This window comes from Brassica napus, chromosome C7 (genome assembly GCF_020379485.1).
Source record: "Brassica napus cultivar Da-Ae chromosome C7, Da-Ae, whole genome shotgun sequence".
Classification (NCBI taxonomy): Eukaryota; Viridiplantae; Streptophyta; class Magnoliopsida; order Brassicales; family Brassicaceae; genus Brassica; species Brassica napus.
In genome coordinates, this window is record NC_063450.1 from 4,690,977 (window position 1) to 4,711,119 (window position 20,143).

General features: G+C 31.7%; 1 protein-coding gene across 2 annotated transcripts; it reads right to left on the minus strand.

Moving 5' to 3' along the window:
* Positions 1 to 17,161: 17,161 nt before the first annotated feature.
* Positions 17,162 to 19,834, minus strand: LOC106391097. 2 transcript variants are annotated; one of them, XM_013831668.3, is made up of 5 exons: positions 19,529 to 19,834; positions 19,357 to 19,447; positions 17,693 to 18,223; positions 17,518 to 17,605; positions 17,162 to 17,424 (listed from the first exon to the last, which is right to left on the minus strand). In XM_013831668.3, exons 1-5 carry the CDS (start codon positions 19,618 to 19,620, stop codon positions 17,399 to 17,401), a joined length of 828 nt encoding a protein of 275 aa, XP_013687122.2. In that variant the 5' UTR covers positions 19,621 to 19,834; the 3' UTR covers positions 17,162 to 17,398. The 2 variants fall into 2 exon arrangements, with proteins under 2 accessions (XP_013687122.2, XP_022552729.2); XM_022697008.2 differs by having other exon boundaries at positions 17,162 to 17,441; positions 19,529 to 19,828.
* Positions 19,835 to 20,143: the final 309 nt, after the last annotated feature.

Consider the following 20,143-nt stretch of genomic DNA (forward strand, 5'->3'; position numbering starts at 1 on the left):
CACTTTAAAAGATCATGGATTTTGAACCTCCTGACCCACTTGAATAAAAGCCTTCCCTTACTCAACCAAATGATTTGGACCAATTGACCATTTGCAAGAATTCACTTAATGTTTTATGCTTAATGAATGTGAGGGTTGGTTGATTTGAATGTGTGGATGCTTGATGTTGAGTATAAGGGCAAAAGGAGTTGAGATAGCCCTAGAGAAGCTAGAGTGTAATAAGAGAGTGTGCTCAGGTTGGATTAGATGTTGAGTTGAGTGCTAGTTGTGTTTCTTTTGGCTATGAGCTCCCCACCTTAAAACCTCTCTCCCTATGAGTTCTAGAAAGTTCACTTGTGGACAAGTAAAAGAACAAGTTTGGGGGAGTTGATATCTTGCATATTTACATTGTTTTATCCATTTATTCATGTGCATTTTCATCATATAGATTAGGATTTAGCCATGTCTAGGTTGCATTTTGCATACATATGTCTCTATTAGGTATTGGAGTACCACATGGAGTTCTTGGAGACATTTGGGTGCGTTTGGAGCTCAAAAGAGGTGATTAAGGTGATCATTGGACGAGCAATGCATGGGAGCGACCTACCGGAGCGACGCCATGAACTCGCTCGCCATTTATGCTTCGGAGCGATCTCCTAGAGCGACAAGGCGAAGTCGCTCCAGCTCCTAGAGCGACCTCACCACAGCGACACCCAGAGGTCGCTCGGGTTGTGTCGATTTGAGAGCGACGAACAAGCCGGGAGCGACCTCCTAGAGCGACACCCTAAGGTCGCTCGCGTTTGTGGTTTCTGAGCAAGCCGGGAGCGACGTCTTCAGAGCGACACAGACAGCTCGCTCGCGAGGAGACGGCCCGGGAGCGACGTCTTCGGAGCGACACAGCCAGGTCGCTCGCGAAGAAACGACCCGGGAGCGACCTCTCGCAGCGACGTGCCGAGGTCGCTCTGCGTCTATTTGTTTGGCTGAATTCATGTTTTCTCAAGGGCCTTTTGGGCATTTCATTATGCACGTTTTTACTTTTCAAAAACCTATGTTTTAAGTACCTTTGGTAGCCACCAGAGGAGGATATCTCTTTTCTGGAGAACAACTAGTAAACTTCTTTTGATTCAGATTTCATTGCTTTCATCTTGTGTTCTTGTTGATTTCTTATCGATTCCTCTACATGAATAATCTGAAATTCAATATGGGTTTAAGAGGAATCATGGAGATTAGTGAGTAATCACTTTTTGAATTCATGGGTTAGGGAGATTAAGGGTGATTAGGTTAGTTCTAGGATGTTTTAGTGTAGATCATTCTTGTTCCTTGCTAGTAGAGTATTTATAATGCATCTTCTGAGTTGGCCACTCAAAAGTTGATCGATAGGCATTTCCCACCCGAAAGGTGTTCGATGAAATGCCTGAGACAACTCTCCTAGGCTTTTAGTATACTTTGCCAAAGACATTTGTTGTTAAAGGTGCTAAGATAGCTAATAGACTTGTTAGTAATGATTGCTTTCACATTATTCAACCGAAGACATTTGATGTTTGAGATATGTTAGCAAATGAGCATTCATCTAGACATAGAGCTTGCTTAGAATTGTGTCTAGGCTTAAGGTTGATAGTTTGATTGATCATTTGCCATCATTAGTTCGAAACTTGATCACCCAAGGTCTAATCTCTATGCCCATGAGTTCTCTTTTCCCTTAGTCAAGAAAGTATCATTCTGTAATTGCTTTCTAGTATTAGTAGTAGTTTAAAACCCATCTAAATCATTGGTTGCATCATTTGCATTTCTAGGAGAGTCTAGAGCATATAGGTTGCATTTACTTGCATTGGGAGCAATGATTTGAAATGCCTTGTAAAGAACGTTACTTTGCACCTGAGTAGCTTATGCACCTCTCAAAAAGACTTGTATGCTTCGAGCCTTGAAAACTCTTCCTGAAACTTGTTGATTGCTGTAACTCAGTCTTTGAAGCCAACTACAACCTTATTTAAACTGAACGAACTTAATGCATCTTGCTCATGGTCCCTTGTGTACTGAATCATGGATATACACACTTGAGTTGTCACATCCTTTATGCCAATCTTTTTGACAACCTCTAGTGGTAGACCTCTCCCCAAAATCCCTTCCTCATTTTAAGCCTTCATTGATTGATGAGTGAGGCCTTCTTCGGAAAGTCTTACATGCACATAATGTTGAGAGTATCGGGAACGACAATGCTTGATCTTCATTCTTGCTAGATTAGGCACATTATTCTCTAGCCATAGGATGGGGGTGAGTGTTGTAAAGTTTGATTTGGGAGTATGAGAAAGTCGAAGGAAAAGAATAGACTCTTTGTGTTTAAATGGATAATCTTATTGGAATTAATCGATAAACGTCTAGCTCGAGTTATGAAAAGTCTTTGCCCCGAAAAAAAAAAAAAAAAAAGGGTAGCAAAGTTGTTTAGAGCTAAGATTTGTTTAGAAGTTGAGAAAATCCTTTATAGATTTCAATGAAAAAGAGTTTTATGTGCAAAGTATTCTTGGGATCTTTTGGTGAGAGATGGGAGTTGGGTTTGACATTGGGAAGTGATTGTGTAACTTGTAAGTTTGGGAAAAGGGTAGAACAATAGAGATTGAGCTTTGTATGCATGAGTTGGTCCCTTTCTTAGATATATTATGTGCAATGTCAAGGCTACTTGTTTTGAGAGTAAACCACTTTAAAAGATCATGGATTTTGAACCTCCTGACCCACTTGAATAAAAGTCTTCCCTTACTCAACCAAATGATTTGGACCAATTGACCATTTGCAAGAATTCACTTAATGTTTTATGCTTAATGAATGTGAGGGTTGGTTGATTTGAATGTGTGGATGCTTGATGATGAGTATAGGGGGAAAAGGAGTTGAGATAGGCCTAGAGAAGCTAGAGTGTAATAAGAGAGTGTGCTCAGGTTGGATTAGATGTTGAGTTGAGTGCTAGTTGTGTTTCTTTTGGCTATGAGCTCCCCACCTTAAAACCTCTCTCCCTATGAGTTCTAGAAAGTTCACTTGTGGACAAGTAAAAGAACAAGTTTGGGGGAGTTGATATCTTGCATATTTACATTGTTTTATCCATTTATTCATGTGCATTTTCATCATATAGATTAGGATTTAGCCATGTCTAGGTTGCATTTTGCATACATATGTCTCTATTAGGTATTGGAGTACCACATGGAGTTCTTGGAGACATTTGGGTGCGTTTGGAGCTCAAAAGAGGTGATTAAGGTGATCATTGGACGAGCAATGCATGGGAGCGACCTACCGGAGCGACGCCATGAACTCGCTCGCCATTTACGCTTCGGAGCGACCTCCTAGAGCGACAAGGCGAAGTCGCTCCAGCTCCTAGAGCGACCTCACCACAGCGACACCCAGAGGTCGCTCGGGTTGTGTCGATTTGAGAGCGACGAACAAGCCGGGAGCGACCTCCTAGAGCGACACCCTAAGGTCGCTCGCGTTTGTGGTTTCTGAGCAAGCCGGGAGCGACGTCTTCAGAGCGACACAGACAGCTCGCTCGTGAGGAGACGACCCGGGAGCGACGTCTTCGGAGCGACACAGCCAGGTCGCTCGCGAAGAAACGACCCGGGAGCGACCTCTCGCAGCGACGTGCCGAGGTCGCTCTGCGTCTATTTGTTTGGCTGAATTCATGTTTTCTCAAGGGCCTTTTGGGCATTTCATTATGCACGTTTTTACTTTTCAAAAACCTATGTTTTAAGTACCTTTGGTAGCCACCAGAGGAGGATATCTCTTTTCTGGAGAACAACTAGTAAAACTTCTTTTGATTCAGATTTCATTGCTTTCTTCTTGTGTTTTTGTTGATTTCTTATCTATTCCTCTACATGAATAATCTGAAATCCAATATGGGTTTAAGAGGAATCATGGAGATTAGTGAGTAATCACTTTTTCAATTCATGGGTTAGGGAGATTAAGGGTGATTAGGTTAGTTCTAGGATGTTTTGGTGTAGATCATTCTTGGTCCTTGCTAGTAGAGTATTTATAATGCATCTTCTGAGTTGGCCACTCAAAAGTTGATCGATAGGCATTTCCCACCCGAAAGGTGTTCGATGAAATGCCTGAGACAACTCTCCTCGGCTTTTAGTATACTTTGCCAAAGACATTTGTTGTTAAAGGTGCTAAGATAGCTAATAGACTTGTTAGTAATGATTGCTTTCACATTATTCAACCAAAGACATTTGATGTTTGAGATATGTTAGCAAATGAGCATTCATCTAGACATAGAGCTTGCTTAGAATTGTGTCTAGGCTTAAGGTTGATAGTTTGATTGATCATTTGCCATCATTAGTTCGAAACTTGATCACCCAAGGTCTAATCCCTATGCCCATGAGTTATCTTTTCCCTTAGTCAAGAAAGTATCATTCTGTAATTGTTTTCTAGTATTAGTAGTAGTTTAAAACCCATCTAAATCATTGGTTGCACTTAGATTAAGTGAGTACTTGCATTCTCGGTGCTTTGATATCCCTCAGAACTGGTTCGACAATCTTTTATACTACATCATTTGTCTTAGCAGCCTTGAAAACTCTTAACACCAAATGATCGGCGGCATAACGGCACTGCAAAGTCCGTGGACCAGTTTGGTCGGATCATCGACAAAACAATGAGGAATCGCATAATGTCGATGAATTACTATTTGAAACCGAAACTACCGGAGCTGATGCAGCGATGGTTTATGGCTCATATTCCTTAAACTGGTCTAGTATATTTTTTCAGATTGTTTAAACTGCAGTCTTAAAAATAACTTTCTATATATATTCTTTTTACGATGATCAATAAATTAAATATTTCATCAAAAAAAAATATATGAACCATTTTGTTATTTATGAAATTTAGTTCAGTTTTGGTTCAGTTATTTCGGTTTGGTTCATGTAACAATTGTAGGAACCAAATAATATATGATAAAAAAATTTGGTTCCATACGGTTCATGTTCATGTTCGGTTTTGATTTTATTGTTAATCTGATATTTTGGATTAAAAATCAGTTTTATTTCAGCTTTTCAGATAGAATATTAGGTAATTTGGATAAATTTAAATATTTGGAATAAAACTATTTGGGTAATTTAGTTCTTTTGGATAATATTAAAAATTTTGGATCAAAAAATATTTGAGTTTTTCAGTTTTTTTTGGGTATTTGGGTTTATAAGTAGTATTTAAAAATATGTGGTAATTTTAAATTAAATATAATTAATGGGTTTAGGTATGTAAACTGTATTTTAGATATTTGGGTATACATTTAGTTTTTGGTTCAGTTTTGATTTTTCAGTTTCATAAATATAGGAACTGTTCAGTTATTTTTGAACAACAGTTCGGTTTGGGTTCTTTTTCGGTTCGGTTTTCGGTTTTGTTCCGGTTTGATTTTTGGTTTTTGGTTTATATGCCTAAGCCTAGCTCTATATGCTAGTATTGTTCCGACTTAGTAATAAAATGAGCCACGGCCATAGCTGAGGAGGAAATTTATGGTTGTGTGCTTTGCTGATGTTTTATGTTGAAGGTTTTGTCTTCAGGCTACCAGTGAAAAATCTTTTGATCTGTGACGTTTACGATTTTCAGTCTTCCAAGTTGTTAATGGGCTTTCGGCTTTGTCACAATTATTTTTATCAGGTTTTCAAAATATTGCTGCTTTTTTAAACTGTATGTTTTTTGCAAACACTGATTGGTTTTGTTTTCGGAATGCAATTGAGTTGGAGATCAATTTGTAGAATAACCATAATGGAAAAAAAAAGCATTCACCAAAATATTTCTGTATGCAACATTTATGCAAAAGGTAGGACGATTTTCTCTTTTACTGTAAGTAGTAGTGTGATACATATAATCCGTAATGTCACGAGGAAAAATAAGGTTGGAAGATATCAAACCATTTCAGATGCTTTATTCTATATAGCATGTGTAGTATAAAATGTTTTATACTAGCTCATGAAAATTCTTGCAGCACTTGGGTTAGGAGGATGAGGTAGAGAAAGAGACTGGAAATCTTGATCTTGTTCTTTTTTGTGTCCAAGATTCATAAATTTTAAACCCTAAATTCTGTCATTAGTGTTTGTAATCTTGCTTCTCTTACTCTCTCAGCTCCAACATGCCTTGCCTTAATTGCATCCCAAACCGTTTTAGCTGTCTCTAGGTCTCCAACTTGTAATGTTAAAGCCTCAGATATTGATTGAAATAACAGAGCATGGCCATGTCATTCTTCTCTTCGATTTTGTGTATGGACTCAATAGTTTTCCACACCTTGTTGACCTTGAGAGCTATCTTCATTTGCATAGCCAAATTGTATAGTTTGAAGAGTTTAACATTGGAAGTTTGATAGAGGAGGGGCTGGCTTCCTTATTATGCATTGTAGATTCTTCTTTCACATCTCCGATAGTAATTGCTTTCGTTGTTTGGCACTGATACCAAATTCAGAATCCAAGAATCAAGTTTAAAGAATACTTTTCTTTACAGCTTTAAAAAACTAACTCAAAAACTAAAGTCGTCAATCATACAACTCATAAGATATACCAAACTTTGGTATCTTATAAAGAGACACAAATGTTAATGCAGTGAGGTCAGAGTAATAATGCAGAAATAAAAAAAAGACACAAGTTTTTCTCTTTTCGAATTCACTAGAACAAGAAAGTCTTACACCAATCTTTTCTGTTACAAGAATCCTTTAAGATTATCCTGATCCTAAACTAAAACTCACCCTAGATTCTAGACTTTTGTTTATCAGAATCACCCCGATCCCGAGCTAAACTCCCCCTGAATCTAGACTTCAATCTTCCAACATTTGGAAGTACTTCAACAACTACTTCAGCACCTAACGCAAAGCAGTGATACCAAAGGCTTGATCACACAAGCACCAAACAATGATCTCTCGACTTTTATTCTTTTAGCAGAGACAACTCCCTTCATAGAGGCACATCCTCCATGTATACATAACCAGAACTTGCTCCTCAAGTTCTTCCAAAAGCGACTTAAGCAACTTTCCTTTTTCTCTTAAAGAGTAACTCTCTTGTCTTTTCCTTTTCAAGTAATATCCTTACACTCAATGTAAATCTCCCAATTAATATATTACTTCTTCTCCAAGCTTAACAAGCCCACATACATCACACAACACAAACTCCAACCACGTCTTCAATCTCCCCCTATGAGTCACATCATGGTCAGAAACTAATATGAAGATTCATATCCTCCAAAGTCAGTAGGAAATCCCATTCCACCATCTCCATAGTGATCAAATATCCTAGACCACGTATTCCTGAGCCCAAATCCTCCATGATTAACTCCTTGAGCAGATCTGAAACAGTCACGTCGAATATACCCTTGAACTCCACAAGAATAACATACAAGACCATGATACCTCATACCATAAGCTTGCTCCATCTGGTTCTTCTCCCTCAATAACTTGAAACACCTTGGCCTAATGTGTCCAAGAAGACCACAGTGATGACAAACATGCCGAAACTTTCGTTGAGATGCACTCTTCAATCCAGAAACTCTCTCTGGAGCAGTCACCGTAGCAGTTTCCGTAGCAGTACGCGTAGCCGTCACATTCTTCACATCACTTGCAGGCTTCACTGCAGTCTTTCCATTTGAAGCATTCCCTATGTTGGGTCAAAAACGGTTATCTCGAAATCAACGTCTAAAAGTTATATTTATGTGCGAAAGCTTTCTCGACACACTCTCGACAAAAGTTCTTGAAGCAAAAGACTCGAGAAAAATGGATCACGGAGTCAAACGAGCAGTCCAACTCGCCGAACGGGCGAGTTGGATCGAACGCCCCGTCCAACTCGCCCGTTCGGCGAGTTGGACTAGTCCAACATTTATAGTACCATTTTTTTAAATGTGAAAGGGAAATTGCCAAAAATATAACATTTATAGTACCATTTTTCATGTTTACACTAACCATTTTTACATTCACTTTTAATGAATGGTAAAAAACATTTATAATCTTATGGTTAATTAATCTAGACTTATGATTTAAAGTTGAGGATGTGTAAGGTTTTTGAAACGTGAAATTTAGGATTCTAGTAAATATGATAGATAACGATGACCATTCATTCAAAGATAAGGTTATTGATCTTTTTATGTTAATTAATTAATTTTCATTTTGACTACCTAAATCATTTTAGGTAGTTTTATATTGTTGGAAAATTCTTATATTAGCCCTCTTATATCAGTTTATGAAAATAAATTTATAGTGACTCCCTTTGCATTTTAAATGTCACTGAAAATTACATATATATTTAAAAACATTTGCTTAAGATATATATATATATATATATATATATTATATTTTTGTTGGTACACCACATAATTTTCTACTACTAAAGAGTGTTAAAAAAATTCTTTTAGAAAATACCACATTTAATTTAATAAAATCTTGAAATGACGTTTAATCTAGAAAAAAAAGTATAAACTAACGTTTATTCAGAAAATTTTCTACGTATAGCCTATTTTGTAAGTCGCCAACTGTAATTATAGATTACTGGACGTTTATAAAATTCGCTATAAATAAATACTAGGTGATAATCTGCGTCATATGCGGAGTGAACTTAAAAATAAATATATACTTTGCATAAATCACAATTTAACATTATTTAATAATTGAACCGTCGTCTCTTCCTTATAATAATGATGGAAATGAATATTTTTACATATTGGAATAATAATACATATAACTTGCGCTAGAAGTCGACACGTATTTTAAAATACTTGCAATTTAATCCAAAGCAAATAAGTAAAATTTTTATCACGTATTTAGTAAACTCTAATAACAATGAAAAATAACCAAGTATATTTATAATCCCTTTTAATGTATTTTGTATATTTTTCAAAACTCCTTAACACAAATGGTGTCGAACAGACACGTATCACGTAAGCCTTATGCAAGGCAATCTGACTACGTATAATAAATATGTTTATTTGATTGAAGAAGAAACTTGTTATTTTAAAACATTTACATATGCTTTATAAAGTTTATGATGCATCTTAGATCACTTGATTGAATCCTTAATGTATGATCAATATAAAGTTGGAAAGCTAAATATACCATGATATGGACCATTAGTTTCGCTTCACTGTCATTTAGCTAACATTGTTTGTAGGGAAGTTAACTAACTTTCAAAAGAACAACGTTGTGTTTTTCTGGGCCATATACTCGATTCCAAGAAAGCCCCAAGGTCTTTTGATCTTATTTCAATGTAAGTTTGTAAACAATTATCATACATTTGAGTCTGAAATAATGTAGAACGATGATAGTTTACAAAAAAAAAATAATAATGTAGAACGATGATGAAATCACATTGTCAATGCATTAGATTTCATGTTTGTTTGTTTCGTAGTTCATATTCTGTTAATGACTAAGCTGTTTTTTTATTTTTACAAACCATTTGTCTAAAACCGGTCTTAATAACAAATCAGCCATTAATTTTATTTTCAATAATACGGTTAGATACATAACCATGTGCAGAAGATCGTATAATTAAGGACTTTTTAACGCTAAAACCCCTCACCTAAGTTTGTTTTGGGTAAAAAATCTCAGTATTTAAATAAAAAATCCCCAAACTAACTTTTTTTTTGTCATCACTCCAAACTAACTTTATTTAATGAATCACTCCAAACTAACTTTATTTAATGAACTAAACCATAACAGGTCATAATTACCATTACTACCGGTAAATTTTTAGTTTAGGGGTTTCTACATTAAGTAAACATAGTTGAGGGGTTTTACCATTAAGAATATAAAAATCTAAAAAATACAAAATTTTATAATATTATCTAAAAATTAGTAACTTAAATTTTCAAAATTAGCATTTTTAAATTTTTTTGTAAATATATGAGCTTGATGTGTTTTTAACATTAATATTATATATGTATAAATTAAAAATGTAAGAACCTATAAAATATAATAAAAACTATCTAAAGATTTATTATTACATTTTTATTAGATAAGATATAATTTTTATTATATTTTCTTGTTTTTTAAATTTTTAATCTTTTAGTAATTTTATTACAGGTAAATCTTCATATAAGTTTTATTATATTTTTTGGGTTTTTACATTTTTAATTTATACATATATAATGTTGATGTTAAAAACATATCAAACTCATATATTTACAACAAAAAAAAATGCTAATTTTAAATATTGAAGTTACTAATTTTTAGATAATATTATAAAATATTGATTTTTTTATATATTTTTAATATTAAAACCCCTAGACTAAAGATTTACCGGTAGTAATGGTAATTATGATCTGTTACGGTTTAATTCATTAAATAAAATTAGTTTGAGGGGATTTTACTTTAAATACTTAGTTTGGAGGTTTTTACCCAAAATAAACTTAGCTGAATGATTTTAACGTTAAAAATCTTATAATTAATTAAATATGTCTCAACTTACATATATACAATGTTGTATCACAATGGCATTTATGTTATTGCTCTAGTAATGTAGATCCACTCTAATATAGGTTGTGAGAAGAGTTGTGGTGTGGTAGATCCACTCTAATATAGGTTGTGAGAAGAGTTGTGGTGTTGACACATCAGCACTAAAATTTAAATCACAACTTAAAAATGTTCCTCAAATAATATAAAGAGGATTAATGTACGTCTTTATAGAGAAGAATGAGATTCCATGGTTCATTGGTGTTTAAACTTTATTCATGGACGAATTCAATGTGCCTATATCGCATTAGCCTATGGATGGACTCCTGCACACTTGCAAGGTTGTTGTTGATCACTAGTGTTTATATATTTTTTTATTGTACTCTAACGATCATATTTTCTTTGTTCTTTAACAAAGTTAACGTTGTGTTCTTTATATTTTTTTTATTGTATATATATTTTAATGGACCCTTTGCTACAAAAATTTTGAGATCAATTTTTCATATAATTTTTTTTTTAAATAGGCCTTAATCAAAATTGAAAAAGTCAAAATGTCTTCTACGAATGCACTTCCAGCACAGAACCAGAGCCGGACTTCATTCTTAATGTGACGGATAGAGTTTTTTTTCAAATATGACCTAAAATTTCAAGTCAAACATAAAAATGACCCATGTTTTTTTGAACTTTATTTTTTCTATTCACCCTAAAGTCCGAATTATTCACGAAAATGACATTAATTTTTTTTTCTTTATTCAAAAATTAGTCTTTTTTACCTTATCATCCTCATTTCACCAAGTATTTACAATATTGCAATTGCCATCAATACACTAACCACCATGAACAACCAATTTGAAGCTCTTAATGCACCAAAGTTTTAATTTTTACTCTTCATATCTCATTACTTATGCACACAAATCACATTTCTTTCACTCTCTCTTCAAATTCTTCTAAAAAAACCAAGATTTTGATTCCAAGCTTTGTAAGGTTCATAGAGACATTGAAGCTCATGATTCGTGCTCATTAACGACTTGGTAGATTTTGTAGTGAAGTTTTGGGTGCTTGGAGAAGCTAAGCAAATCATTTCACAGGTTCAAAGTATGAAATCGTTTTTTGTTCTCAGATCTGTTCGCGAAGACTTTCAGAAGACTTCGGGAAGACTTTTAGAAGACTTCGGGAAGACTTTCAGAAGACTTCGCTAGATGTGTTCTCCATCAAGAAGACTTCCCTAGAAGTCTTCTAACTTTTCTTTAATAAGAAAAAAAATCGAAAATCCCAGAAAAGACTTCTCGAGAAGTTTTCTCGGGGAAAATTTCTATTGAAGTCTTCTGAAAGTTTTTTCTGAAGTCTTCTCACTGTCGCAAGAAGTCTGCGTGGGTTACTTTTGCAATTAAAAAATAATAGTGAAACATTTAATATTAATGAGAAGACTTCTATGGTCTTCTCTAGAAAATTCAAATATAGTCAATTGCAAAAGTATCCGAAGTAGACTTCTTACAACATTGAAAAGACTTTCAGAAGATTTTCCGAGAAGTCTTCTATAAAAAGTTAAAAATTTCTGACAAATTTCGGTCAATTACAAATCTAACTTATTTATCCGAGAAGACTTCTCGTGAAGTCTTCTTTGGCATTTTCGAAAAAATTTCAAATTCAAAAGTAAGCCAACATTTACAAAGGAAGACTTCTCAAGATGACTTTTGTATAGTAGACTTCCTAAGAAGTCTTCCTTCGTAAATTTACAATTGCAAAAGTGACCTAAATAGAAGACTTCTTAAGAAGTCTCTACGTCAATGTTTAATAAACTTTCATTTTCTCTACAATTAAAATGACTTTATAATATTTGCTTACTAATTCATGTGTATTAGTCAATATTGGGGCTCCTAGATGAAATTCATAACTTATTTGGTGATAATTATGAGATTTCAAATATTTATGTTTACTACTGTTTCTAGCTAATACGAGAAGACTTCTTAAGATTGGAGTCTTCAAAAATAAAGCCACATTTAACTTTCAAAAGTGTTAAGTAACTTTAAAAATATCAAGTCATGTAGTTTAATGTGGCTTTTTAAATCATAAGATATACTTTTTAACTTACATGAGATTTAAAATTTCAACTTTCACTTAAAATTCAAGTTTGATCTTTTGTGAATTTGACTAAGTTTCCTTGTGAAGTATTCTCTCTTAGTTTTAGTAAATTTGACTAAGTTTTTTGTGTTGTTGTGTTTTATTATGAGTGGTAGAATGGTAAAAAAAAAATTTGGTATGTTGTATCAATAACTTCAATGATGTCAAGTACTTTTGGCAAAACATGAACATATTTACCAAATTCTTTTGATTAACATCTCTTCAAGTTTATAAAAGAATTCACAACTAAAATAGTACACATACAAATCATAAAACAGACAATAAAGAAAACTAATACACATGGAGCTAGAAATCATTCCTCAACATAGATAAGCTTGGACTCCACTTGACATCATTCTTTTGTACCGCTTTGGGCAGAAGACTTCAGAAAACTTTCCGAAGACTTCCCACGAAGTCTTCTAAGAGTCTTCCGAGAGTCTTTCAAGAGTCTTCTGAAAAGTCTTCTAAATTTTGACTCAAATCTAAAAAAAATATGCATATTCAAAAGCATTAAAATGGCTTAAAACAGAGAAAACTTCAAAAATAAGTTTTTTATGCTTAAATAATAAACAAAACAATCACATTAGGTTGAATCTATAACTTTTTAGAATCTTATATATAAACACACACAACATACATATCCAAAACATATACCACTTTGGGCAGAAGACTACTGGAAGACTTCAATTTAGGCGGAAAACCTAAATTCTTCTAAAATTTAGGCGGAACCTTAATTAATTCTACAAAAAATTAGGCGGGATATGTCAGAAAACTTATTGGGAAGTCTTATGTGAGTCTTATGTGAGTCTTCCAGACCTTATAATCAAATAACTAAGCAAAAAAACACTTTCTTAAACTTTTAAGATAATTTGAAAGTGTTTAAATCAAGTTATTAGATAGTCACAAAACACATATAGGTCAAAAATATGTTTTTTTAAAGAAGATAAAATTTCAAAATCTAACCCTAAAAATACCAATAATACTATAACATATGTTACCAAAATATTATTCCCATCAAAATATTTTTTATAAAAATTTTAAATTATTTTAAAGATCTACGGAACAAGAAGACTTACCAAGAGGGTTATAAATTTAAAAAAAAATTAAATTATTTTAAAGTCTTCTCACACAGAGGGTTATAATAGTAAAATTCAATACATGTTTTTTGTTTGATCATAAGGATGTTGTTGTAATTTCACTAGCATTTTAGGTTAATTTTGCATTTGATTGAATTTGTGGTACATTTTTGTATTCAAAATCAAGTTTTGAGTTATTTTTGGTAATTTTCCCTAATATGATATTAGATTTTTAACCATGCTTTTAAAAGCAAAAATATTTTTAAAAAATATTAATTTATATTTTTAACCCACTCCATATTGATTTTTTTTTTTATAAATGAGATTATCTGTTTTTAATATGTCATCAAAATATCGTATATGTTTGATGGAAATATCTGCATTCACGATTATTTATAATACATTTACTGTTTAAAATCATTTAATTTATTAAATAATTATATATTATAATATATCTATATATATTTGTTTTTATTTATGATTAAATAATATATAATAAATATTAATGTATAATTAAATTCAAAATTTTAGATTCAAAGCTAATTACTTATTTAGAAAACACTGTATACAGTAAGAAAATTTTGAAAATATTTTGTTATATTATAATATGAAATATATATATATATATATATATATATAAATCATACGTCAACTAAATTTTAATTTAATAATATGATTCTATTTTAATATTAAAGATTCAATTTAAAGCAAAAAAAAATTAAACCCATTTAGAAAAGCTTTTTTCTTGAAGAAAATTTTTGCATGATAGGATTCGAAACCATCTACTAATAAACCATTATACAAAGATAGTCCCTCTAAATTAGTTTTTACAAAAACCTATTTCAATTTCATAGAATTTTATTGTGTTTTTATATATTATTTTAATAAGATTATAACTTTTTTTTTGAGAAATACATTTTTCAAAAAAGAAACAGAATTTATCAAACTTAACCCAAAATCAATAATGTGTAAGATGATGTTGATTAAAGGGAACTGATAAAGGGAAATCACATGTGAAATTTCTAGTGAGTTAGGGGACACATATACAAAAATAAAGGGAACTGATAAATTAGATTTTGCATAGATTTTTTCGTGTTTATTTTAATATATTATCAGTGCCCCTCTTTTTTACTATAAGAAATCTTTTCAATATTAATCTGTTTGTAAACTTTTGTTAAGTTGGCAAATCTTTATAAGTAGACCTCTAGTTTATTTTTTTTATATTAAAATGTGCAACAAAAAAATCTAAACCAAACAATTTGTTTTTACATTAACCAGTCTGTAAATTTTCAGAAATTTCTATAGAAAATCATAACTTAAGAAATAGAGAAGGAAAACAGAGATCTGCTTTTTTATAACTAAAACAGAGGTCTGCTTACAATTTCTCTGTTTCATATTAAGTCTCGTTGTAGATAAATTTTTTCGTTACAAAATAAGGATCTTTTTTTATTTTCAATGCAAAATTTATTAATTTTATTTAACAATTTATTTTTCTATTGGTTAAAATATGGTTAGGTGTATAGGTAATTGTGTTTTTATATATGAAAAATACAAAATTAATTGTTTCTTTAATCTGTGTACACAAAACCAAAGTGACACTTAAAATAAAACAGAGGGAGTATTAACGTTATGGCAATGAGTGAAAAGAAAACGAAATTACATTTTTGGGTAACTGTGAAACTGCTAAGGTTAAGAAAATAATTAACTGCTTTTCAAAGTGAAAAGAAAAAAAATGCAACTATTAAGACTTAAGATAAAGAAAATAATTAATTATTATTTAATTTATGTAGTTTCTAAACCTATTCAGTTATATTATAGTACTAGGTTATAATCCCCGTCTTGCGCGGAATAAATATTATGTATGCAAATGATTTTACTTATTATTATTTATTTTGTGTTCATTTTATTTATTTTATGTAGTAGATAATTAAATTTCAGTGATATTGACATATATATAGTATATTTTAATATATTTTTAATATTGAGATTTCCTACTCATATGATTTTATTAAAAATTTATATTTCATGTAACAGAAAAATCTAAACCATTAATTACAAATTTTTCAACGTGAGATTTTTTTAATACAGATTTTAAAATTAAAATATTAAGGTCTAAATACTTATCAATGTAAATTTTGGAAATTAACATATTTATGTATTTTTATATGGTGTATAGTTTAATTTTAAAAATATTAAAATATATATTTATTAAAGAGACTTCATATTCATACAATTTTATGATCATTGATATCTTGTTATAAAAATAAAAGGTTAAACCATCGACACAATGTTTTTAAAACATTTTTAGTAATTTATAGTCGTTTAAAATTTTTTTAAATATAACATATAAAAAATAATCTATTTTTAATTATATAGTTAATGTGATTGTTTAAACTTTTAATAATATAAAATTTGACAAAAATGAAGGAAGATAGGAAAATTGTTATCAAATCTTTATTATTTAAAATCATTGATTGTCATATATATGTTAATCATATTAGGTAATTTCGTAATTTTTATTTAAAAAAAAAGAAAAGAGAATATTCTTTTGTACACTACTAATCAATTTGATAGTTAGTTTATAAAAAAATATAATATATGTTTAGAAGGACAAACTTATTTTTCTAAGTATTCTAAGAATCAATCTGGTGATAACACGTGGCTACGAGAAAATGTTGTAATACTTCTCAATTATTAATATATAAGGGATATATAGCCATAAAACGAAATTACATTATTGGGTAATCATAGATTACGACCAAATCTTTTACGTGTTGTGACTATCAAAAACAAAAAGACAAAAAATATCAATAAAGACAAAATAGGGGTTAAAGGAGCATTCGAACTTACGGCTGCAGATTACTTGAAATTCATACGTATGCCACTACACCAAAGACATCTAATAGTAGATAGTCCCCCTTGCTTTAAGGACTTATATTATAACTAAAATTCTATTTTTTTTTACCTTAAATAGTTAATAAAATCTTTGAAATATATCTATTTACCGTTTTAAAAATAAACAGAATAAAATTATTCTTTTTGTATAATTTTATCAATACTAGAAAATAGAGTCAATGAATACTATTTTCAATATGTTGGATCAAAACTAAAATAAAATTACTTTTCTAGGTTACAATTATTAGTATGATGGATAAATCAAAATGTGACTATGATTTGGATGTAGAACTTTTTATATTAATTAAATCAATTTTTGTAGTTTGTATGTTCAGTATTCATAGTAAGCACTAAAAGAGTAATATTTTTATCAGTGATGTTAAAAAAAATATATTAAATATTGTTTCGAGTATTTAAATATCATTGACTTACTTGAAAAAAATTATTTGAACTAATTAAGCCAACTTATCATTCTTAGAATTTTTAAAAATATTAATACAACTAAAAAAAAACAATCTAAAACCAACTTTCGATTATTAGCTAGTTCGGTGTTTATCACCTCCACACAAAAAAAAAAAAAAAAACTATCCAAATGTCTTTTAGCCAGATATTCTAAGTTGATCAAAAAAAGATATTCTTGACCAACTTACCTATACTATTGTTGGTTGACACTTGGTAACTGTAAAGGCAAGAAGAGAAAGAGCAGAGACAACAAATACTTGAAAACTATGTAACGTATTCTACATTTACATTCTTCATAAACGATAGCCAAAACCAAAGTGTAAACTCTACTCAGTGTGACAAGTTTATGATTTTCTTATATGTTCCCTGTAGAACAGAAAAGCAACAAATGGAAAGTAATTATATGTGAATCTCTTTAATCTCTACTTGTTCTTGAGGGATGATGATAAGCTTCTTGAGAACAGTGGTTGAATTCTCAAGATGAATACACTACGAAGGGTACTGCATCGTTTTAAACACTAATGCTCATTAGAAACTCAACACTCACAAGATCAAAATCATTTAAGGAAAAAAAACAAGTGAAGATTGACTCACATAGAAGAAACACCATTAGCATTAAGGAAACAGTGAGCTTGATGGGATGGTTAAATGATAAGCGTATCGGATTTTGGAAGCAACCAATCTGAGAAGAGTCATAAAAGGTAAGTTAGTCTTTCCTAATCAATGAGTAAAGAAATGTATTAGAGCAAAGGTGATTGTGAGAATTCACCTGAGTATGATCAGGAAGTCTCTGCATCCACAAGACAGGCTTACTTCCTTTCACTTTAGGAGTAGCTTCGATTTGTGTCACTAGTTTCTCCTCTTCTTGTTCATTATCACCAGGAACTATAATCCTCAAGGAACTGAAATCTGGTGAACTCCATGTCCTTCTTGTCCCCGCTGTTTTCTCTGCATTTCTTGGTTTTGCGCTTTCTTGAATGTCTATGACACATTCAGAGCCATTAACGTCATTTGTAACTTCAGCTACATTCGACTTGATGCTGCTTTCACTACTAAAGCTATGTGAGGTTAAAGAAGATCCAGAGAGAAACATGGCCAAGTCGTCTCTCTCTTCTTCACTGAGATTAACCCAACGGAGGGGTTCTTTTCCATTTTCACTATAAGTTTCTTGCAGTGGGGCTTCAACGCGATGAATCTGGTTTTCTATAGCGGCAACAAACTGTTTGTGCCGTGTTGTGGATGTTGAATCATCCCCACACTGCCTATGGCTCAATCTGACTGCTTTCTCAAACTCCTCCAACTGAAAATCATAGTTTCAAATTTAGCAGTTAACATAAAGAAGACTCAATTATCTTGAATCTTGAACTAAAGAGAAAAACAAACAAACACTTTCTTGAAACCTCCCAAAGATAACATTACAATAAACATGAGATGACTCAACTCTAACATATTATGAAACTCCTCAAACTGATTCATAATAAATTAGCAATAGCCGATAAAACGAGGCAAAAAAAAACAAACAAAACCATTCTTCAAAATTCAACAAGAACACACTAAACCAGAGAACATGATTCAAGAAACTTATTAACTTTAACAATGACTTAAATCCCAGGGTGCTAGGTAGGCATGGACATATAAACCGAAAATCGAAAACCGAAAACCAAACCGGAACTGAACCAGAAAACCGAACCATTCACAAATAACGAGCGGTCTGTATATCTCTAAACCAAAAATTGAAACGAAACCAACCGAATCGAGAACCAAGTGAATATATCAAAAATACAGTTTATACCTAAATCATTAATTATATTTAGTTTAAAAATTAGCAAATATTTTTAAAGTACTACTTATAACTCAAACTACCCAGGAAAAAAAAACAAATTATCCAAATAGAATTATCCAAAAATTTAATATTTTCTGAATTACCCGAATAATATGCATCCCAGATATTTAAATTTATTCGAAAGATCCGATACTTAATCCCGGAAAAAAAAACTGATTTCTTGACTGAATTATCCAAAATTATCTGGAAAATTTGAACCAAACCAGAACAGAATTAGAGAACCAATTGTTTTGGATATTAGCTCATTCCTGACATTGTTATCCGAACAGAACCAAAAACTGAATAACTGAACCAAATTTCATAAATATCCGAGCTTCATACCGCTGGTAAAAGACCACATTCAGTTTTGCCGGACCGATATAATATTCTATTTGGTTTATAAAACCCATTCTACATCAAAATAGTAAATTGGGTTTGAGGTTTATGAATAGGGATCTAAGTGTTTGCTTCAATCAAGTTTTTATCTAGTTTTTCTTGTCTAATTCGCTGGTTATTCACTACAAAATTGTACCGAGATTCCAAAATAGTACAAGACACTAAAAGATTATTCAAGAAAGACTTTTGTGCAGAGAAAGGTTCCCAAAAAATACCTGCCATTTGGCAGTACCCAAAGCTGCTTGAAGTTCCTTAAAGATGTCATCTTTCTTCCCTCTAATCCACAATCTATAAGCAGACTCCATTCTGAATAAAGGAAAAATCAAAATTAACTATTTATAAGCAAAAGATAATCTGACTCCATAATAACATAAAACATATACATACATATCTGCAGACTTTTGTACTTCTTCAGCTGCAGAGAAGAAAACATCCTTTTGCCATAAATCGAAGCTGTTAACTACCATCATCGTCGTCATAAAGAAGAAGGTACGAGCAAGATAATCAAAAAAAAAAGAAGTTTTTCTCGGATATGATCCGCAGTGTATCCAAACAGAATCTCCTCTCTTCTTCTTCTCTAAAATCTCCTCCTCTCTTCTTCTTTCCTCTTTCTAAAATCTTTTAGTTTTTCGATTTCTTTCTAATTTTAATTGAAACAATAAAGAGCTGTATATTTTACGACACCCCAACTTGTGTCTAATTATAGAAACGTGGCTTGTTATTATATGTAGCTGTTAAAAACTTAAAATGCTCTGTGGTGCAGACGATTACAGCTCTTGCGTTAGGAGCAAAGAAAACGACAAGGATGTAAACCTGGAAGTAGGCCCCAACCATTTGCTGCCACCAGCACCCACTTCAATTTTCATTCTTCTTTTTTTTTTTTCAATAAGTATTAATTTACTTTATAAAATTCTCAATTTTATGCCGACAAAAATTGATAATAATGTATACTACCTCCGGATACGAATGTAAGATGTTCTATATTTTTATTTTGTATACAAA

Excerpts from the sequence above, each read along its gene's own strand:
- LOC106391097 (XM_022697008.2), bottom strand. The coding sequence starts at position 19,620 with ATGACGACGATGATGGTAGTTAACAGCTTCGATTTATGGCAAAAGGAT. Across the intron at positions 17,606-17,692 it reads GACTTCCTGATCATACTCAG|ATTGGTTGCTTCCAAAATCC; the intron begins GTGAATTCTCAC and ends GACTCTTCTCAG. Across the intron at positions 17,442-17,517 it reads GCTAATGGTGTTTCTTCTAT|TGTTTAAAACGATGCAGTAC; the intron begins GTGAGTCAATCT and ends AATGAGCATTAG.